Source organism: Panthera pardus, unplaced genomic scaffold (genome assembly GCF_024362965.1).
Source record: "Panthera pardus isolate Hobbes unplaced genomic scaffold, ASM2436296v1 HiC_scaffold_20, whole genome shotgun sequence".
In the NCBI taxonomy this organism is placed as follows: domain Eukaryota; kingdom Metazoa; phylum Chordata; class Mammalia; order Carnivora; family Felidae; genus Panthera; species Panthera pardus.
In genome coordinates, this window is record NW_026526766.1 from 54,809,208 (window position 1) to 54,831,699 (window position 22,492).

The 22,492-nt window shown below is 40.7% G+C and overlaps 1 protein-coding gene, 1 long non-coding RNA gene and 1 pseudogene across 5 annotated transcripts in view; 1 reads left to right on the forward strand and 2 right to left on the reverse strand.

Annotated features, from left to right (window-relative positions):
* Nucleotides 1-22,492, reverse strand: part of LOC109252054 (uncharacterized) — a 169,591-nt gene that overhangs the window by 48,046 nt on the left and 99,053 nt on the right. The gene's annotated exons all lie outside the window — the stretch shown is intronic.
* TMEM215 (transmembrane protein 215) lies at nucleotides 3,719-8,135 on the forward strand. 2 transcript variants are annotated; one of them, XM_019424178.2, is made up of 2 exons: nucleotides 3,719-4,476; nucleotides 4,762-8,135. In XM_019424178.2, the coding sequence occupies exon 2, from the start codon at nucleotides 4,820-4,822 to the stop codon at nucleotides 5,525-5,527; it is 708 nt and encodes a 235-aa protein (XP_019279723.1). In that variant the 5' UTR covers nucleotides 3,719-4,476; nucleotides 4,762-4,819; the 3' UTR covers nucleotides 5,528-8,135. The 2 variants fall into 2 exon arrangements, with proteins under 2 accessions (XP_019279723.1, XP_019279724.1); XM_019424179.2 differs by lacking the exon at nucleotides 3,719-4,476 and adding an exon at nucleotides 4,494-4,649.
* On the reverse strand, nucleotides 14,513-15,169 carry LOC109252053 (microtubule-associated proteins 1A/1B light chain 3B-like; annotated as a pseudogene).

The following is a 22,492-nucleotide window of genomic DNA, read 5'->3' on the forward strand; positions in this document are numbered from 1 at the left end:
TGGACTGTTTGGGCAGGGGATTCTAGGTTTCCGGGTACCTATCACATGGTCTAGAAAGGGCAGGAAGGTGTGCGGGTATGGCACATCACTTTGGTCTATAAAGAAGGGCATAGCTAAAGGAGCCAAGGGAGTATCCACTACAGTGAAGGCCCAGTGCAGGGCCTCTAGCTGAGTTTCGTGGATTCGATGAATGGGGAATGTCCTAAATAGAGGCTACCTTATCAGCCTGGATCCCAGAGTGAAGACAACATGGAGCAAGGCTGCAGCTGACCCATCATAAACATGCAGTATGAGAATACAGCCCTTGAGGTCTGGAAGTCTTTCGTTGCCACGGCACAATCTATCCTGTCCTGCTAATACACCCATCTCAACTCTGTGAATGTGAGTTCTATAAAGGCAGACCATATCCTGTTTAACTTGTATCCACAGCACAGTGCCAAGCACATAATAAATACTCAAGTGATACTGCATAGACACAACCTTTCTGGATTTCACCTGTACGATAAAGGGGGTTAGAGTAGATATTTTACAAAGTATCTTCAAATTCCAGCATCCCATGATTTCTATAATTTCAGAAATAAAAGGTTCTGCATTTCCTTCTCAAATACCCACATGCCAAAGCCTCATTCCAACCTGAATTTCCTTTCTTTTCTGATGAAAAGCTTTTGTACGTAGCTGTATATGGTTACAGCATTACAAGAACTGCTTAAGGCTTAAAAATCCTAGTCCAATCAGCCTGTACAGGCAAGGAATTAAATACTAGGAATGCTGTTTCTGGCTCTGAATATTGTGACCCTGAGTGATGCCACACACACACACACACACACACACACACACACACACACAACACACACACTCACTTTTGCTGCTGGGCTTGGGCAAGTATACCTGCTGTTCAAAGACCATCTGAAATTACCTCTAAGAAGGAACTGCTTCAAGAATCAGGCTTATAATTAAACAGTAATTGAAGTTTCCTGTGGTTTTATGCATGGCTCTTATCTAATGCTTAAGCAGATAAACTGCATGGCTTAAAAGTCAGAATGGAATTAGATGACTGTACAAGTGAATAGAGGTCTCTGTTCAGCAACATTGCTTATTTAAAATCCAACTTGGGGGGAGGGGCACCTGGGTGGTTCAGTTAGTTGAGCATCTGACTTTCGGCTCAGGTCATGATCTCACGGCTTGTGGGTTCGAGACCATGTCAGGTTCTGTGCTGACAGCTCAGAGCTCGAAGCCTGTTTGGGATTCTGTGTCTCCTTCTCTCTCTGCCCCTCCCCTGCTCATGCTACATCTCTCAAAAATAAATAAATGTTAAAATAAAAAATAAAAAAAGTAAAATCCAACTGGCTTCCAGCACTATTGTCAGAGCACCTACACAACAAAGACATCAGTCCGACCCTGCAGAAGTGACTCTCAGAGAAGCATGGATTGGTAGAGCTGAAATGAACCTCAGCTAGCCCCTCATCCAAAGCCTTTGTTTCACAGGAAATTAAAACCCAGGGAGGTAAAGTGATTTGCATCAGGCCACAGGTAGAAGAGGAGAAGATCAAGGGATTTAGGAGGTAAGACTATGATGACTTGGGTGACTTACAGGGTGCAGGTTGTTAGGGAGAGGAAGGAAGAGAGGACAGGTGCAAACATCTCCTCTGGGGTCAAATGAGAACAAGCAAGTTTCAAGGAAATTCGATGAGCTCAACTGGGGTCATGTTGAGTTTGAGGTGTCTGTGTACCATATAGACAGATATCAAGCAGACAGCTAGGTATTACAAATCTGAAACTTAAGAAAAAGGACAAAGTTAATGAGATAAATTTAGGGGTTGTCATCCTATCCACTTGGTGTTTAAAACTATTATAAAGTGGGAAAAGAAGTCAGGAAGGAAGCAACAGGGACATAGCCAGCAGAAGATCAGCATCCCAGGACTCTGTTAAAAATAAAAATAAATACAATAAAGATGACATTACCAAGTAGCTGACGAATGAGTGGCCAAGAGGATAGAAGGGAAATTGGGATAGAATGGTGTCAGTAAAGGCAGGACAAGAAAGGGTTTCAAGAAGGTAAAACGTGTTCAATAACTGTGGCACACCCCGCAAGATGCCTCCTTAATTAATATTCATTCTCCTCTTTTTCCTTGCTAACAAAATCCTTATTGTTTTTCAGAGTGCTGTGAACCTGGTTAAAAATTAAACTGTGATCTCCCAAGCTCTTTTGCGTCTAGACGTGGCCCATATGACATCCCTCTGGCCAAGGGATATAAGCAGATGTCTATCTACTTGGTAAGGCTGTCAAGAAAAAGTGATACAAATGGTCAAACAGTTGGCATCTCACTCTAACTCTTTGCCTTTTCCCCTTTCTTTCCCAAAATAATGATTCTATATCCACAGATACAGCAGCTATCGAATGAACACGAGTACAAAAGACACACACAATGGATGACATGGAAAATTAGGAGTCTGATTCCTGATCTGCTCAGCTGAATGAGTGAGAAACATGGGAGTCAACCCTGACTCCTACTACCATCTTACTTCCTCGGATCCAAGACACTTGACTCTCCCCTTAACTATGCTTCAAATTCTCTTTCTTCTAACCTCCTCTAGTCCCACATTGTTCAGCCCCCTATCATGCCTTGCCTGGCTGACTGCACTGTCCTCCTGGAAGGTCTCCCTGCTTCTACCCTTACCCCTTGCAACCTGCCCTCTAATCTGCTGTCGCCATATCAAAATGGAATACTTTTGTGTTGATCCTTGCTGAAAATATTTCCATGGTTCTCATCGCCTACTAGATAAAACTGAAGGTCCTTAGCCCCACAGTTAGGCCCTTTATGATTTGGCTCGTGCCTTACATTGATTATGACATAATATGTAAATATATATTTCAACCACGTTGTGAATAAGGACCACTTACCAAGCATGTGCTAAGAGTTTTACATTTTCTTAGTCCTCATGATGCTTCCCCACATATTTGGTAGTACTATTCTCATTTTGCAGATGAGTCCACTGACTCTCAGGAAGGTTAAGTCACTTTCCCAAGAACATACAGCTTGTTTAAGCAGGGGAAGGCCTGGATGTCACAGCTCTTTCAAAGTTCTTTCCACCGCAGTGCCTTGACATGAAAAAGTATACACCCTTCTCTTTTCTCTTCCTGACTTACTATTCCCCATCTAGCTTAAATGAACATCCTTGTTGAAGAACCACAGCCAAACCAGTCTTGCCCCTGGGGCCAGAAGAATCCATTCCCCCACTGCAGTGGGAAGAGACAGGCAGCTTCAGCAAGGGAGGAGAGAATCCCCCAAAGCTGGAGCTGCAGGACGGACTGTTCGGCCTGACCTACCCAGTCAAGGCCCCTACTTCTCCTCGCTAGCTAGGTGTCAGGTGCCACTCGCAGGGATAGGGATCCGGGGTCAGAGAGCCCTTCTTCCTCGGCCCAGACAGCCTGGCTGGCACCACCGCAGTGTTGGAGTAGGATCCCAGCTCCAAAACCACTCCCACCAGGGTCCAGAGCTGGAAGACCAGGGGGAAAGGCTCTGCTGACTCCCCAGAAGTCTCGAGCAAGACCTGACACCCACTCCTCACCACTGTGTCAACCTGGGAGCCGGTCCTGTGGGCTCCGGCGGCGCAGCCCGCGCTGCTGCTGGAGCGCCTTTGCACGCCGCTGCCGCCCAGCGCCCGGACCCAGAGCAGCCCGCGGGCGGCGGGACCCTGGAGGAGTGCAGCCCTCTGAGCCCCGCCCGAGAGCCTCAGCCTCGAGGTTGAGAGACGGGCAGTCGGAGAACCTCTTGGGAGCTGCTGTCAGTCGGGTTGGATCACCTAGATTTGTAACTCGATAAAGGTCCAGGTCCCCGAGGGATATCTCCAGCTAGTATCTCTGGCCCTCGGACGGTGAACTCGGAGTCCAGGCTGCCCCGTGGGCAAACCGACTAGAGTTCGGTTCTCCGGCCCCGCGACAGCCTCGCACCACCCCCCGGCCCTCCCCAAGCACGGAGGCCTTTGCAGCTGTCCTGCTCAGCCCTCCTGGGCAGCGGCGGAACGGACTCCAGCTGCTCCAAGCGCCCCGACTGGGCTCTGGGCAACCTCGTCTGCCCGGGTGGCTCTCCCTGGGGTCTGAACCCCTCGCGCCCCCGCGCGTCCTTCTTTGTTTCTGAGCTTGCTCTGAAAGTGATGTAACGAGGCCAGACTCGCGCGCCGTTTTCCCTCTTTCGCAGACTAAGTCCTTCCTCCCTCCAGCACCCGATACTCTGCGCGCAGAGCCGGGCGCTGGGCTGTGCTGTCACTCCATTCCCAGAGCTCTGGAGACCGACGGGCACTGTTGGGAGAGACGCACTCTCACGTCCCACCTCCTGGATGCAGAGTCAGTGGGGAAAGCTAGGCTTTCCTTCCAGAAACAAGGGAGAGAGCCGAGGGGACAGCTGTTGTGGAGGTTTCTAAGGAGACTCAGACTGGCTTCTTTCCCTGCTCCTGGGAGACGGCAGGAAACCTCAGGTATCTCAGTGACCCCAGTGGGTGGATGTTTATATGAAAGAGACAGAAGCTGCAATAATAAGAGATAGATAGACTGAGAGAACGAGAGAGAGCAAGAGAGCATGCAACAGAAACAGAGGAAGAAATAGAGACCCAGAGACTGTGATTGACAGACAAGTGGAGAGAGACAAAGAGTAAGAGAGATAGAGAGTTGCTGGGTGGGAAATTGACGGTTTTCTTTTCTTTTCTGTTTTTGGTTTTTTGTTTTGTTTTTTTTTTAACCCACTGTGGTTTTGCCTCTGACAGAAGGGAGGACCGCTGCTCCCTAGCCAGCAAGCAGCCCCCAACCTGGATGGAGTGAAAGATGCGGCCTGATGACATTAACCCGAGGACTGGGCTAGTGGTAGCCCTGGTCAGTGTCTTTCTGGTCTTTGGCTTCATGTTCACCGTCTCTGGGATGAAAGGAGAGACTCTGGGAAACATACCCCTCCTGGCCATCGGGCCAGCCATCTGCCTGCCAGGCATTGCGGCCATTGCCCTGGCCAGGAAAACTGAGGGATGTACTAAGTGGCCGGAAAATGAGCTGCTGTGGGCCCGCAAGTTGCCCTGCTTCCGGAAACCCAGGGACAAGGAGGTGGTGGAACTGCTGAGGACCCCTTCAGACCTGGAGTCAGGCAAGGGAAGCTCAGATGAGCTGGCTAAGAAGGCGGGCCTCAGAGGAAAGCCTCCCCGCCAGGGGCAGACCGAGGTGCCTGTGGCCAGTTCCATCACCACCCCTACACCCACGGAAGAAGGAGAATGCCAGAGCCTGGTCCACAGTGGGCATCAGGAGGAGACATCCAGATACCTGGACGGCTACTGTCCCTCAGGCAGTTCCTTAGCCTACAGTGCCTTGGATGCCAAATGCTCAGCCTGGGACAGATCTGAGTGCCCTGAGCCTGAGGACAGCATCTTCTTTGTGCCCCAGGACAGTATCATCGTTTGCTCCTACAAGCAGAACAGTCCCTATGACAGATACTGTTGTTACATCAATCAGAGTCAAGGCAGGTGGGACCACGAGACAATAGTCTGAGCTTTGCATACAAGAGTCGCTTTGTTGATAGAAACGTGGCTACACTCAGCTTCCAGGGGAAGGAAACTGCCCTGTTCCAACAGCCTTCACACTGTTAGAAATTGATTTGGTATGTGATGGATATACAAACCTGGGGTTCCTGAGAGCCATGTAAATAGGCATGTTGGGGACATATTTTAGGGAAGGGTGATAAGGGTTAAGGACACTGGAAGAGGCATCTGGTAGGAGAGGAAGCAATTCCAGTTACTTTTTAACAACTAAATCATGCTGGATGTTTTGTAAACATCCAGATAGTGGATGTTTCTGGTAACCCAGAAAGTGCTACCCAGCACCTGCTAAAAGGAAGAAAAATCTAGAGTGGGCTGCAGATATCAGCCATGAAACGATACGTGGGCTTGCCATAGGGAAACTGAGCTGCTTTCAGTCTGAATAAATTGAAAGACAAAACAATTTAGTGCTTCATTATATGAAATGATTTTTCTCTGGTGAAAGCTCTTCACACTTAATATTTATTTGCTGAAGGAAAAAAAGTCAAGATAGAAAAGCTACATCCCTCTTTAGGTGGGATGGATTTTGGAGAAAGGGGAGTTAAAAACAGTTGAATTATGTAATTGAGTTTTATGACATTATCCTCTGACAAGATCAGAGATTTCAAATAAAGTAAAATAAGTGTGAACAGCTAAGTAAAAAAACTAACAATTTTAGATGGCTATGTTAGTTCTCAAACTCTTCATTTAAATTGATTTACTGGGTCTTTATCTTAAGTGTTTTTTAACATTTACTATCATTCATGTATAATTTCCTCATCAGGTGCAAAATGACTTGACATAATATTTTCATAGATTAGAATTGTGTTCATCAAGTCAAAATGGGTTTTACATATGTATACAAGTGTCTTTAACCTTTCTGGGAGATATGTACTGGTAATTACTATTCCTATATGCCTTTTAAAACCTGGAAACTATGAAGTCAATACATTAGTCTTGAACTTTATGCAGAATTTACATAAAATGCCATGGTTAAACTTCTGGAAGTGTCATTATTTGTACATTTATTCAACATTCACAAAGACTATAAATGCCAATGAAACAAGAGTTAATATACTAGATTTAACTAAAGCTCAGTTTTTATGAAGTTCATCTAATCAGTGAACATTGCATGACAAAGGTCTGTTTTATTTTACACTTAATTTTTTGCTACTGAGGAAAAAAAATCACAATAGGATCCTAACATGTATTTTCTATTTCACTTGCATAATTGTAATAGACAAGAGGGCAATCAGCCAGAATACTCTTTAGTCCCTGTTGAAATTATGTAGAGAAATCGTGGTATATTTCATCTTGAATATCAGAATATTTTGCATGTTTCAAAGAATGATGATTTATTTTTAATGATCAGATAGTTTAAGCGACTTTCTCCTAAAAGGGAAATTGAGGACAAAAATTCTGGACAAAACTCTTTTGTGTATTTCAGGTCCAATTCTGCAAGTCTTTAAGTGTAGCAATTATTCAGTCTTAAAAATCATGGCTTTAAAAATCACAATTTCCAAATCAAGTTCAGCATCAAAAGTATATAATTTTTTTTTTTTAAGTAGGGCTTAAATGTCAGAAAATGAGATGTGTGATCCTGGGCAAATTTTGTCTTCTTGTACTTCAGTTCTTGCTCCTCAGAAATCAAGGAGGAGTGGGACCGACTTACACTAGAGTATGTCTGTCGCTCCTTCCCAGTTTGAATATTCTGTGGCATTATGTCAATGACACTTTATATAATGCCAGGAAATGAGTTACAGCAAAATTCATGCCAAAGTTATGCAATTCATGATAAAAATTGTATGACATGGATTGAATTCTTGCTACTACTTAAAAGAATTTTGTAGATGTATGAAAGCAGATTTGTTTTATTACCAAATATTATTTATTCAACAAATACATTTCTGGAAACAAAATGAAGATGTTAATTAAGGGTAAATTTTTTTCAATATTGGTATAGCCCCAAATAATGTAATGCATACCTTTGCACTAAATGTAATTTACTTTGGATTTGGCATGGAGGGAAAAGAGTTTCCTAAAATCACAATACATCTTAATAATTCTAGTGCATTTTGAAAGATGGAAATCATGTTTCAATGAAGGTGCAAATTATTGGATAACTGTCTTAGGAATAAAAACTTCTAATTTGCTTGTTTTTTGTAGACATCTTTAGAGATGAAGAGATAGCAAGACACTGGAGAGAAATGTTCACAGACACTCAGCAAATCCTACACAGGGTCTGAAAAGAGATGCTTATAGTGTTAGGTATGGCTTAAGGAGTGGAAAAGTTACTTTTTGATTTCTTGGAATCAGCACAAACTCCTTGATATCACATACACATTCCAATGTCCACATCCAAAGTCAATTACTAGTTTAGAAATCTAAGATATTTTATCACATTTTCAAATTCTTTTTGAGAAGAAACTTCCTTCAGTCTTCATCTTCTATCCACCTACTTAAGACACATAAGGTATCTAAATATGCATTTGAGGGCATTTTCTGCAATGCTAAAACAATGGTTTGCAAATGTTAACTGGGTGACTGAACTTTGACCAGAGAGAATAAAATGTGTGATTGTGTGTGTGATTTATTTTTAACATCTTCTATTAAGCAACCCCCTCCTAATATACAGCAAGGTAGCCTAGTGCTCCAAACCAATACCTGTTAAGTAGTATTCAGGAAAAACAGCCATTCTATTGAAAAGATGTGGAAGAAAAGGAAAGCAAGATGAGAAAAGTGTCTGAGCTTGTTAGAGGAAACACAGCAGCTCATTCCAGTCAACAGTTCCAGCAAACTGTTAATATTAACTCAATAGACATGAGGATTGTTCCCTGTTCCCTTCAAGAGCTTTCAGAAAGACATAAATGTAAGTATGCACCAGTTATTTTTTTCACTCATTGTTAATCCAAATAGTCATTTCAACTTGATTTAAATAGGCATTTTATTTTTGAAATGTTTTCTATTGACTTTTTCTTGTTTGACACTCTTATCTATTATGCACATGGGTTCTTTTTCCAAAATGTTTCTTGAATTTAAGTGTGAATTCAGCCAAGATACCCAAGCTGGAGCACGTTTAGACAACCATTTCAAGATTTAGTTTCTATTACAATCACAGCAAACAAAATCCAGATATGGTGAAGCTCAGACTCCCTTCCAAACCCTACTAACCAGCTTCTTTGAAAATGTTTCCAATACTCAGTGGGTCTTATAACCCACTGAGCTGACACATGTAGGGAAGGAAGATTCATTCTTTTAAATGTTTTGCCCTTTTGTAATATCCAACCTCTATTTATTTATTAATATCTCCCCTCTGCACCTATAGCACCATTTACTTGGTGAATTCACTGTTACTATTACTTTATAACATTAGAGGAAAAATAAATGTTCTTAATCCACAGCTCCACTATCCTAATAGAACTACTGTATTTCCATTTTAGCATATTATCTTCTAGGACTCCCCCGTATGCACCTTATGTATTATAATTGTGTGTTTTTCTTTTCTATTTGATTTATATCCTAAGTATGTTTTCATGTTTCTATGCAGTGTTCCTGATTACCATGTAACAATTGCATAGTATGCCATTTTTGAGAGGTACCATAATATAATATGCCATTTCTTATTGCTAGCCAGATAGCATGCTTTATGGATGGCTTTGTATGTTTTTTTTTCCTATTTTTGGTAACACAACTACATCATTTGTGCTTTTCCCAAAGAAGTCTACAGTCGAAAGCTGCCTCCTTATAGATGAGAGTGAGGGGACAGAAATGTGTACAAGGATCAAACACTTGACATTGTTGGTTTTCTCTTGACTCATGGGCAAGACATAGGGCAAGAGACAAAATAATGCTTCTATAAAAAGGTCCCCCCATTGGGACCAGAGTCAGTATTTTTAAGAATGAGATGAGATGGGGCACCTGGGTGGCTCAGTCAGTTGAGCGTCCAACTTCAGTTCAGGTCATGATCTTGCGGTCCATGAGTTAAAGCCCCACGTCCGGCTCTGTGCTGACAGCTCAGAGCCTGGAGCCTGTTTCAGATTCTGTGTCTCCCTCTTTCTCTCTGTCTCTCTCTTTTGCTCTCTCTCTCTTCTCAAAAATAAATACACGTTAAAAAAAATTAGAAAAAAAAAAAAAAGAATGAGATGAGATGGAGCCCACCCATATTGTTAAGGGTAAGATGGGACATTTTCCCAGTTAAGATACTGCTAGTGCATATCTCAAAATCAGATTACAATGGTGTCCATCTTCAAGAGCATGATGTTGAACAGGTAAAACAAAAACTAAATATAGACAATAATTAGTTTGTAATATTTCAACAGCATATCTTTAAAGTATCTTACCATATATTTTATAATATATTTAACATGTGTATATATATATTGCTACCTATTAGTGACTTGCAAGTGAACTGGAATTTCAGGAATTCAATAGACTACTCATGAGTTTTCTGTTTCAATTCCTCAATGGAAAAATTGAACTGAAGACGGAGATATGGACAAGTGCTTGGCTCAAGCAGGCACCTCAATAAAGGACTAAATTCCATTCAGCCTCTTGTCTAGGTAATATGAAATCATGGAAACACCACTAAGTCAGACTTCGATTTCTCACCACCTACCACAGGTTCCTTACTCCATGAACACCCAAAAGAAAGATGTTTATACATGATGCTGTCCAGATACTCACAAACAGGTGGACGTTGAAATAAGATCTCCACAATCTTTTGCAAATTATTCCTGAGCCTGACCCTTCTTAGAGACCCTTTCTTTATTTTTCCCTCTACTTCTCCTCCTGACTGCATGTTAAAACCTGCAGACTTGGTATCCTCAACGACAGTGCAAGGCTTTACATGCTTTATGCATCACAAAGTACAGTGTTACAGAATGGACCAGTTACAAAACAGGACATAAGGCTATTAAAATATCTCTTGTGCTGCTCTTTGAAAAATCTATCCCAAGAAAGTTAAATACAACAAATGTTTTTGCGATTAATCACTTTCTTACTCTCTGTGGTAATAAATTATTATATATGAGACAACCCTTCAGGCTGAAGCCAGACCACATCTGTTTAGAAAAAATAGACTTTTGAACATCACCTGCCTGTAATTCAACATGAAAAGTGTGAACACACCTTTGGACCAACTCAAAAAGGCCCACCTGCCCCTATGCTCTTCCCTCCCACTTCTGATACTCTGTGGCAGCTTCTTGGCTATGCCCTGATTTTGCCCTGCAGCTGACCACCCTGAGCCTTTGCCCAGTCCTTTCCTCTGCCTCAAACATCCACCCTTTCCTCACCCTTCTGCTGTTTAACACCCTAACATCCTTCAAAGGGCAGCGGCCACATCTTCCACAATCTTTTAGATGTTCCCACCTAGAACTAATAATTTTACTGTTCTCTGGTGTGACATTACCTCCACCATTATCATTGCACATATTAGCTGAGTGTGTGTTTGTCTCTCCAACTACAGTGTGAGTTCTTTGAGGGCAGGGGTCACATTTTATTCGTCTTTCCACTCCACCCTCCCCACACACACTTTGCCCTGCTCAATGAAAACTCTAAATTGAACCACTTGGGTCACTCTCACAGCCTTCCTTCTTCCCCATTCTCGCAGGGAAAAAAAAATCTACCTTCTTGATTTGAACTAAATTAAATTTAATATAGTCAGCAAAAACATGGGTTAAAATAGGCTTCTGTGGGTTGGGACCCTAACTTTTATTTAGCATATTGTTTCTTTGGGAAAACCACATCTTACATAACAAGGAGAAGAAAGAAATAAACCATTCCAGAATATTTTCTCCTCCCTCCATGCCTGACCTAACTCCCACTCTCTGCTTCCCTCCATGAGTCAGTTACCATACTACACATGCAACAAGAACTAGTGGTTCTAGAAGCACCTGACAACCAAGCTTTTGAATTCCTGACCAGAAAGAAGGTGAATCAACGTACTCGGGTTAATTCTGTAAGTAGGTCAACAAAATATAATTCCCCAGCCTGGCTATTGTCCTTCTATTATGCTTCCATCCAATAATCCTTAACAGAACTTTCTAGGCCACCTGGGTATTCTTTCAGGACACTCTCGGGGGGCTGAGTTGCAGACCCGCACTCCCACCCTCAGTGAAGCTTTTCTTCTCCACAAAGACTGTGAGATGCTCAGAGACTGGTTTGTTGTTTAGAGAAGGCTCTGGTTTGTTCTGGAACAAGATGATGGCACTGCTCAGCAATTCCCCTGAGTAGTAGTGAGGCCATTCTTAATAAACTTCCAACTCATATAACTTACCCTGTGAATTTCCCAAACTATCTGACTGGGTAAAAGTGGCATTTAATTTGAGTAAGTCTTTTTCTTGACCATGGCGATTATCCTTCAGCAACAGCAAAAAGGATCTCATTTGAGTATGAGTGGAGAAGGGTATAGCAAAAGAAGAATGTGTCTGTATGGAACTGTCGGCACAGGGAGAAGAGCCAACAATCCCTCATTAAGCCAGTCACTGTTGTGACATACTCCCCTGACATCACCACCTCTCATCTCAAACTTAGCACCAAATGCTAGAAAATGGACTGAGAGGATAAACCAAACAGAAAAATGTTTTAAAACTGAAAAGAATAAAAGGAAAATACTAGAGAATTTTGATACATTTTTTTAAATGGCTAAGAAAAGAAATATAAACAATTTAAGAGTATCTTCCAATAAGGGCAAAATTTAGCTAAAAATATCTTACTGGCTGGACAGAGTCAAAAGGAATGTAAAATAGCATCCACTAAATAAGATCAAACTGGTTTAAAAATTATTCAGTAGAGGGGTGCCTGGGTGGTTCAGTGGCTTATGCATCCTACTCTTGATCTCAGCTTAGGTCCTGATCAGGTGGTAAGTTCAAGCCCCAAGTTGGGCTTGAGCCTACTTTAAAAAAAAAAATTACTCAAAAGACTAAAAAGCACAATAAAAACTAGAAAGTTAAAGGAGTATAAGTAAATATTATTAGGAGAAGTATTCAAAGTTAAATCACTTAAATGCATAAATTCAACAAAAATGTCCCACTGAAAGAACAGGGTGTGAGATATGAGCAGTAATACCAAGACCAGGACCGAGAGCCCATCAGTGTGTGCCTGGCAGAGGCAAGGACAGACAAGGAACAGGGCTAGGCTGAGTTCTCCCTGGAGATTCCCACCCCCCAAAAGGCTCTCACTCTTCAGGTAGGAAAAACACGGAGCCCAGAATTGTTGCTCCCCCACAAGCCTAAAGTCCCTCCAAAGCTCACCGCTCACCCTCCTGTGTTAGAATAGAGCCCAGCAGCAAACACAATGAAGGGCAATGTGCAATCATGGCCTCATGGAGGTCCTAACACAGGAGAAGAGTCACTGATTACACCTTTGTCAGCCTTGCCTGGTCTCTGTCCTCTGTATCCCCTCTTTCCACAAGCAGCCTAGCATGCATTCCTTCACTCAACAAGTCCTGGTTAAGCAGTGCTGGGTGTTGTGCTGGTCTGAGATATCACAACGAATAGACAAAGCTCCTGTTTTTATGGAGCTCACAGCCTAGCAGGAGGAGGCTGCTGAGTAAAACAATGTGCCAGGGTGGCTCAGTTGGTTAAGTGTCCAACTTCAGCATGGTCTCACAGTTTGTGAGTTCCAGCCCCACATGGGGCTCTCTGCTGTCAACTCAGAGTCAGCTTTGGGTCCTCTGTCCCCCTTTCTCTCTGCCCTTCCCCTGCTCGCACTTTCTCTCTATCTCCCTCTCTCTCTCTCTCTCAAAAATAAACATTTAAAAATTAAAAAAAAAAAAAAGGGACAGAGCTTCCATACCCTCTCAGATCACACCACTCTTACTGAATCTCAGCCTGTTCATCAACCTGAAAAGTCTCCTGGTCCAACCTCTTGGGTTTTTATAGAGAGGCCTCATCATATAGGCATAATTGATCAAATCATTGACCATTGGTAACTGACTCAATCTCCAGCCCCTCTCCCCTCACCAGAGATCAGTGGGTGGGACTGAAATTTCCAACCCTCTAATCAAGAGGTTGATTCCCCTGGCAACCAGCCCCCATCTGGTGACCCAGGGGTTTTCCAAAAGTCACCTCACTGACATAACAAAAGACACCTTCATGGTGGTCACCACCTAGGAAATTTCTACAGTTTTAGGAGCTTTATGCCAGAAACTGGACAAAGACCAAATACACATTCCTTAATATGAATCACAATATCACAGTGTCATGGGAGAAAATGTCTGATATGAGACCTGAAGAATGCGTAGGAAGTAGCTGACTAAAGAGGGAAGAAAGTGTTCCAAGCCAAGAAAACACTGTTTATGAAGGCAAAGAAAGAAGAGAAAGCACAACACATATTTATTTGGAGAAATGCACAACATCATTAGATGGCTGGAGAGGGGGCCAGGTAGAGAAGAGCCAAGCCATGCCTTGAGCCTCTCCCCCCATCACATTTAGGCTTCACTAGGCCAAGAGACCCTGTACCAGACTGTCAGAGATGGAAGGAAGCTTAGAAATAATCCCATTGGCCTCTTATTATACAGAGGAAGAAGGCCTGTCCAGCCTGCTTGTCTGCAGCACAACCATAAGGAAGGAAGATTAGACTCATCTTGACTAGAGTTCACAGGTTTAACAGAATTCTACTTTAAGAAGAATTGATTCAACAAGCAACTGTTTGATTTGGTTGCATTTCAGGGGCAAGGTTCCTTTCCACTTGGAGACAAATAACTAATCAAATTAAGCAGTCCACCTTTCCAACAATTGTTTTGCTCTTAGATGCACTAAAATAATTTGGAGCTCTTTTTTTTTTTTTATCGGCAACTTAGAATGCAAAGTATTTTATCTTCAAACTTCTAAATTTGAAAAAAAAAAAAAAAAAAACAGCTTCGGTTAAATAATAGTTTTCCAAAGCTGAATGTGCTCATTTGGAGCTCTGTTTTTCTGCCTGCAGTACAAAACAACTTCCTACAACTCCTAGGCAGGAACACTACTGTCTTGACGATCTGTGGTTGGATGAATGGATCAATCTCAGTTGGTAAAATCCCTTTTTTCCTTAGTAAGGGCTTAAAAAAATTCTAGAACAGATGTACTTTTCTAGTCTTACACAGACACTTTGATTCCAAATGTCTCCTGAGTATATACCATATACAGGAATCTATCTTAATCCTCCTCACTTTCATATACTTCAGAAATGTGCGTGGACACACTCACCACACTGTGTCCATTCACTAACAGGAAGAATGCTGTGCCTCCTAAAGATCTTGATGAGCTCACTCATGTTGACGTGATCAGGTACAAGAAACTTGGTTTTGTCCAGGACAGGAAGTAGCTCTCACCCTTGTACTGTTCTATTATCACTGGGATTTTCATTGGCTGCGGGGCTCTTGGATAAGTCAGACATCTTCTATTCTTTGTTGGAAGGTGTGGAGCTGCTTGAAGGTCTTCTCTGAAGGCATGGTGAGGAAGGTGAGGCAGAGAGGCAAGGTCCCGTCTGTTCCAGGCAGCTGTGGGAGTGGCGGAGGCTCCGACCGTGTCTAAAATAATTTAGAGCTTGTGAAGCACCTGGCTGGTTCAGTCAGTTAAGCATCCGACCTTGCTCAGGTCATGATCTCACTGTTTGTGGGTTGGAGCCCCACATTGGGCTCTGTGCTGACAGCTCAGAGCCCAGAGCCTGCTTCTGATTCTGTGTCTCCCTCCCCTGCCCTCTCTCTCTGCTCCCACACTTGCTCTCTGTCTCTCTCAAAAATAAATAAATAAATAACATTAAAAAAATAAATAAATAATGAAATAAAATAATTTAGAGCTCTTAAGTGATATTAAGAGATATTAAGTGAAAATATTTGATATAAACAGCTAAAATCACCATCACTGTGATACTTACAATTATTACAGACAGGTTAATATAAGGGAAAACTTTTTTCCATCATGGAGTAGCCAACAATGATTGTGAAATTAACTGGATATATATCTCTGTGGTCAACATTTTCTGTGTTTCAAAATGTCCCTAATTTCTCCCTTACTTCAGCTGCCTGGAACTCATGTCTCTTGTACAGATATATCTATTCCTGCACAGATACATCTATCATTCTCAAAGAGTGTCTCGTGCTATGTTAGTTCCTTTATATGTGAATATATGTTACACAATAAAACATTTTAACACTCAAATAAGTTTGGGAATTACTGGGCTAAACCAAGATAAATATATTTTTTTTAACAGTATGTATCCCCAACATCCAGAACAGGACCTAGTACAGAGTATGCACTAAATAAGTACTTGTTGAATTAATAAATGTAGAATTCCATAAAGTCATTTATTTATTCACATTCTTTGTGATATATAAGAAGGGAACTGAGTTTGCAGCATTCTGTTGGGCTGTCCTCAGGACTGCATTGTGAAATCTTGCCCTAATCTCTAAATCTAGAAGCACTAATCATGAAAAAGAAGACAAATTTCCAGAAATCAAAATAAAGAGTCAAAGGAAAGAGAAGGAAGTTACATAATCTCCAGAATTACCCTCATGTTCATGGCCCTTGCCATTCACCCAAGAACAGTCCTCTAACAAACTACTCTTCCCTTAGCAGGGAGAATTTGGGTGATCAGAGCAAAGAAATATCTGCCAGACATATTTTGCCTCCAGACGCTAATTTCCTAGGTATCCAAGTTTTGCTCAAAAAAGGTTGCCAGGTCCTGCCTTCAACTCAGAAATTAAATTAGTCATAGATACCAGAAATTGATGAGGAGTGTTTATAAGAGTTCTAAGAAGCTTTATGATACAGAAGAAGTAAGTTATGGAACCAGCAACCCATGGGAAATTGGAATCCCTGCCTTCCCTAGTCCCATCCCCATAAGACTGGCATTCTCAGCCTCATTCAAGACCTGAGCAAATATCATCAAGGTAGTCCAGTGGTTACCAAACTCTAACATACATCAGAATCACCTATAGGGCCTGTTAAAATACAGATTGCTGGAACTCACCCCCAGAGTCTCTGATTCAGTGGAATTTACATTACTGTGAAATTCTCAGATGATGCCAATGGTGATGGTTTCTGGTTGCTTCCTCACCACTACTTGTGCTTTCAACTGGTTTTATAGCCATAAGTCTAGTATAGACCCATGGGTCCAATCATGCAGTAGCATTTGGATCTAATGACTGGTGTATAATAGGCACTCAGTAAATAATTTGAATTAATAAATAATTATTTGTCTAATCCCTAAGATCTACTTTTAGAAAGTGTTCCCCCCCTTCCTTGATGAAACTGGAGCCCAATTTGCTCAACTGGGCTCATGACCCTTTCTGCCTGCCTCCAAGTCCTACAGAGACCATGTGCCCCAAAGCCAGACCTTTTGACTAGTGACAGGGGATATGATGGAGCCCAAGTGGGACAGGCCCTCTTTAGACTCCTGGCCTGCCTGGTAAAAGCCAATTCCATCATGATCTAGTTTGTTCCAACCATTTCTGGTTGATTCCTCTCCCTGCCAGGCCACTCCTGAGCTCCCCAGCAGGATACTTCACAGCTGTGTTGGGACATGGGACAGGTATCTGAACCAGGTTCCAATGATGACTTTGAAATAGAGACTTCACAAGAGATCTTGAAAGCCTGCCCAATCAGCTAGAATAAACGGTGGTTTACTTTATTATTTTCTTTTGTACTATTTTAGCCATGCTGTAAGTGCACAGACCCCAATGGCTAATTTTATTCTTCCCTGCCTGTGACTGAGATACGTGAACTGTGTAGAAGAGAAAAATGTACTATGCCCCTGAAAGAGCAATATACTTGGGCTTTGATAGATTATGGGAAAAGTGAATTCCAAGAAAAAAGGTTTTTCTAAGAAATTCATAAATAAAAATTAAAATCTGTTATTTATCACTATTCAAACATTTTAATATTCTCCACAATCCTGTGTCACTGAGGAAGTCCAGGTAACCACTTATGTATAAACACCTGATAGAATGGCCCATCTGTGCTAAACCACAGCCTTCCCACTCCTTTTCTGATGCAGCTTCTACCACTGTTTCCCTTGGAAACCGAAGAAGCAGCTGTCTGCAAAAACATCTCTCTCCCTCCTCACTCATCAGTCCAAAGGACTAGCAGCTTGTTTTCTTGCTCATTGAAAACATCTGATGTTGGGGGATGGCTTGCATGTGGGGGGCAATACAAAAGAAATTACCACAGTGGGTCAGACACATTGTGCATTCTGTCTAGTATTCTTGCTTAGATAGTTTCATATTCCTCTTCATTTTATGTGATACACCACCAATTTCTTCTCTGTGTTGTAATAATTTGTGTACACCTTCCCTACTAGATCTCAGGTTATTTAAAGTCCAGGGAGGACATAAATCTTCTGTTTGGCATTCACTACATATTTATTAATATATTATAATAATAGCATATAATTATAACCTGATTATAATCCAATGACAAAAGTTCTAGCATCCATTGAGGATTCCTGCCTAATTGACTATTACCATAATGGCTGTTAAATATTCACTTTTCTTCATTCATTCTACTTTTATCAGTTGGAATTCTACTCTCAGAAAGAACTTTTCCTTCTCCATTTATTTGTTCACTTACTTATTTATAAACAAATATGGACTCATGGATTATTACTTTATGAAATGAGTTCTAATCTGTTTCTATCAATTTTTAATTATCAAATTGTCATGGATTATTTCATGCATGGGTTATAATCTGTTACTATCATTGTTTAAAGCTCAAATTGTCCCAGATTTGGCCAGGGGGAAATTCCTTGAAGCTTGCTCCTCTCCCTGTGGCATATCTCCATCCTATTTCAAACACTACTTCCTATCTCATGATGTTTCCATAACACACTTATTAATTACAAAAAGAGAAACAGTAATTATACAGTAGATAAGCCTGGTAGACATAACCTTAACTAGTGACCAAAGTTCATATCACCAGCAATGGTGCCTCCTGATACTCTGCAGTGAGAAGGACAAATCATTACTTTGATGGTATTTCTGCCAAAAAATGAATAACCCCAATCTGATCATAAGGAGACATCAGAAAAATCTACCAAGGGACATTCTACAAAAGAACTGGCCAGTACTCTTCAAAAATGTCAAGTTCATGAAAGACTAAGAAATGGTCCTGGATTAAAGACTAGAGACATGATACCAAATGCAATGTGTGATCCTGGATAGGGTACTAGATCGGAGGGAAAAAACAGCTGTTAAATATTATTGGGAAACTTAGAAAAATTTTAATAAAGTTTGGAGATAATAGTATTATATCCATGTTAATTTTCTGATTTTGATAATTGTATTATGGTCATACAAAAGAATGTTTCATTCTTAGGGATTTAGACACTGAAGTGCTAGAGGGAAAGAAGTATCATGCCTGCACATTACTCCCAAAAGGTTCAGAAGACTAATAAGGCAGATGTGGCAACCTGGTTGAAGGGTACATGGGAAAGTGGGTGAAAGTATGTTGGTATTTTTTGTGCTGCTCTTGCAACTTTTCAGTATGCTTGAAATTATTTCAAAACTAAAAGTTATAAAAACTGAGTTGCATAAAAGTCAACACTACCATTTACTTATTTTTTATTCATTTATACTTCACTACATTCTATAGAGGATTAAAGGCAATTTATAAGTCTTTCTATCCAACAGGATTTTTTTTTTCAATTAACTGTCTTCAGCTGAGTTCCCCTAGAAGCAGACCAGAGCCAAGTATTTGAGTACAAATAGCTGATTTGGGACATGATCCTAAAAAGCATCTTGTCTTGCAAGAAATGTAAAAGAAATTCTTCAGAGACAAGGAAAATGATTAGGATCTTGGTTAGGAACTTGGATGTACATAAAGGAACTTAGATCTAATAAAGAAAGGAAGAACATTAGAGAAGGAATAAGTGAAGATCAAATAAAAACTTTCTTATTCTTACTCTTAATTGCTCTAACAAATAACAATTTATTCAAAATAACAATATCAACAATGTTTGATTATTTGATTATTATAACCCATAGTTAAGAAAAATGAATGACAACAATGACACAAATTATTTGATTATTATAACCCATAGTTAAGAAAAATGACAATGACACAAATTATTTGATTATTATAACCCATAGTTAAGAAAAATGAATGACAACAATGACACAAAGGACAAGAGAGAGAAATTAGGAATATTTTGTTATAAGGTACTTGCACTGCGAGTGAAGTGGTGTAGTGTTATTAGAAAGTAGGCTTGGGTAAGTCATAAATGTGTGTTGCAAACTCTAGGCCAACCACTAAAAATGTTGTTGTTGTTTTTTAAAGTATAACCAATATGCTAAGAGAAAGGAGAAAAATGAAAATTTTCAGTTAAAACTACAAATGGCAGGAGTGCTTGACTGGCTCAGTTGGTTGAGTGTGCAACTCTTGATTTCAGCTCAAGTCATGATCTCATGGTTCGTGAGTTTGAACCCCGCATCAGGCTCCCTGCTAATGGCACGGAGGGGATTCTCTCTCCCTCTGTCTCTGCCCCTCCCCCCTCTCAAAATAAATAAACTTTAAAAAATAAAAAAATAAAAATAAAACCACAAATGGCGGAAAAAGAGTGGAAGACAGAATTAGGAATAAAGAATGAGAGCAACAAATAGAAAACAGCAACAAATATGGTAGATATTAATCCAACTATATCAATAACCACTTTAAACAATGGCCTAAACACACCAATTAAAAGACAAAGATAGGCAAAGTGGATCAGAAAATAAGATTCAACTATATGTTGTGTATAAAAAATCCACTATAAATACAAAGTAGATTAAAAGTAGAGGAATAGAGAAAAACATACCATGCTAACACTAATCAAAAGAAAACCGGAGGGGCATCTGGGTGGCTCAGTGAGTTGAGCATCTGACTTCAGCTCAGGTCATGATCTCGAAGTTCGTGAGTTCAGGCCCCGCGTCAGGCTCCGTGCTTACAGCTCAGAACCTGGAGCCTGCTTCAGATTCTGTGTCTCCCTCTCTCTGTCTCTCCCCCACTCACACTTTGTCTCTCTCTCTCTCTCTCTCTCTCTCTCTCTCTCTCAAAAATTAAGATTAAAAAAATTTTTTTCTAAAAAGAAAGCTGGAGTAACTATATTAATTTCAGACAGAGCAGACTTCAGAGCAAAGAAAATTTTCAGGGATAAAGAGGGTTCTATGAACTGAATTGTGTCCTCCCAAATTCGTATGTTGACTCCCTATGCCCCAATTTGACTACATTTGGGAATAGGGCTTATAAGGAGGGAAGTAAAGCTAAATGAGGTCATAATAGTGGGTCACTGATATAGTAGGATTGGTGTCCTAAGAAGAGACACAGAGAGCTTGTTCTCTCTCTTTCTCCAAATGTGTTCAAAGAAGAGAGCAAGTGAGCACCCAGTGAGATGGCAGCCACCTACAAGCCAGAAAGAGAGGCCCTACCAGAAACTAACCATGCCAGCACCCTTATCTCAGACTCCCAGCCTGATATAAAAACTGAGAAAATGAGTGTCTGTTGTTTAAGCCAACTGGTCAATGGTATTTCATTATGGCAGCCCATACTAAGACAGAAAGACATTACATAATGATAAAGGGATCAATTCACCAAGGAGATACAGCAACCTTTGATGTGGATGCAACTAACAACATAGTGCAAAATACATGAGTTAAAAACCAACAGAAATGCAAGGAGAAATAGTTGGAGACATGAATACCCTTCTATCAAAAAGAGGCAGATCCAGCAGGCAGAATATATCAGATGTGAAAAAGGGGTTATCACTACAGATCCCATGAGCATTAAAAGGATAGTAAATGAATACTGTGAACAACTCTATCACAAATTTGATAATTGGAATGAAAAGGACCAATTCCTTGAAAGACACAATTTGCCAAAACTCACATAAGAAGAAATAGACAATCTGAATAGGCCAATATCTATTAAATAAATTGAATCAATGATTAATAACCTTCCAAAATTGAAAGCACCAGATCCACATGGGTTCACTGATAAGTTCTTACCAACATTTAGGAAAGGAATTAAACCAATTCTCTACAATCTCTTTCTGATGGGAGGGAATGTTTCCTAAATCATTCTATGACTCAGAATTACCATAATACCAAAACCAGACAAAGACTTCAAAAGGAAAGAAAACTATAGACCAATATCTCTCACAAACATAGATGCAAAAAGCCTTGACAAAATATTAGCAAATCTAATCCAACAACATATAAAAAGAATTGCACAACACAACCAAGTGGTATTTACCCCAGGTAGGCATGGTTGCTTCAACATTCAAAAAGCAATTAATGTAATCCTTCATATCAACAAGCTAAAGAAGAAAAATCAGGTGATCATATTAAAAGGTACAGAGAGGCACCTGGGTGATACAGTGGATTGGGCGTCTTACTCTTGGTTTTGCCTCAACTCATGATCCCAGGGTCGTGGGGTCGAGCCCCTAGTCTGGCTTCACACTGAACATGAAAACTCTCTCCCTCTGCCCCTCCCCCTTTCCTCCACTTGTGCTTCTCTCTTTCTCTAAAGTAAAAAAAAAAAAAAAAAAATTAAAATTAAAAAAAAGAAATCTAAAACACTGACCACACCAAATGCTGAGAAGGTTGTGGAGCAATAGAAACTCTCATTCATTGTTGATAGAAATTCAAAATGGTACAGCACTTTGGAAAATAGTTCGCAGATTTCCTACAAAACTAACATACTCTTACTATATTGCAGTCCTTGGTATTTACTTGAAAAAGTTGAAATGTATGACCCAAAAACCTATGCGCAGATATTTGTAACAACTTTATTAATAATTGCCAAAACTCGGAAGCAATCAGGATATACTTCAGTGGGTGAATGGAAAAATAAACTGTGGTACATCTAGACTATGGCATATTATTGAACGCTAAAAAGAAATGAGCTATCAAACCATGAAAATATATGGAAGAATCTTAAATGCACATCACTAAGTGAAAGAAGTCATTCTGAAAAGACTACATACTGTA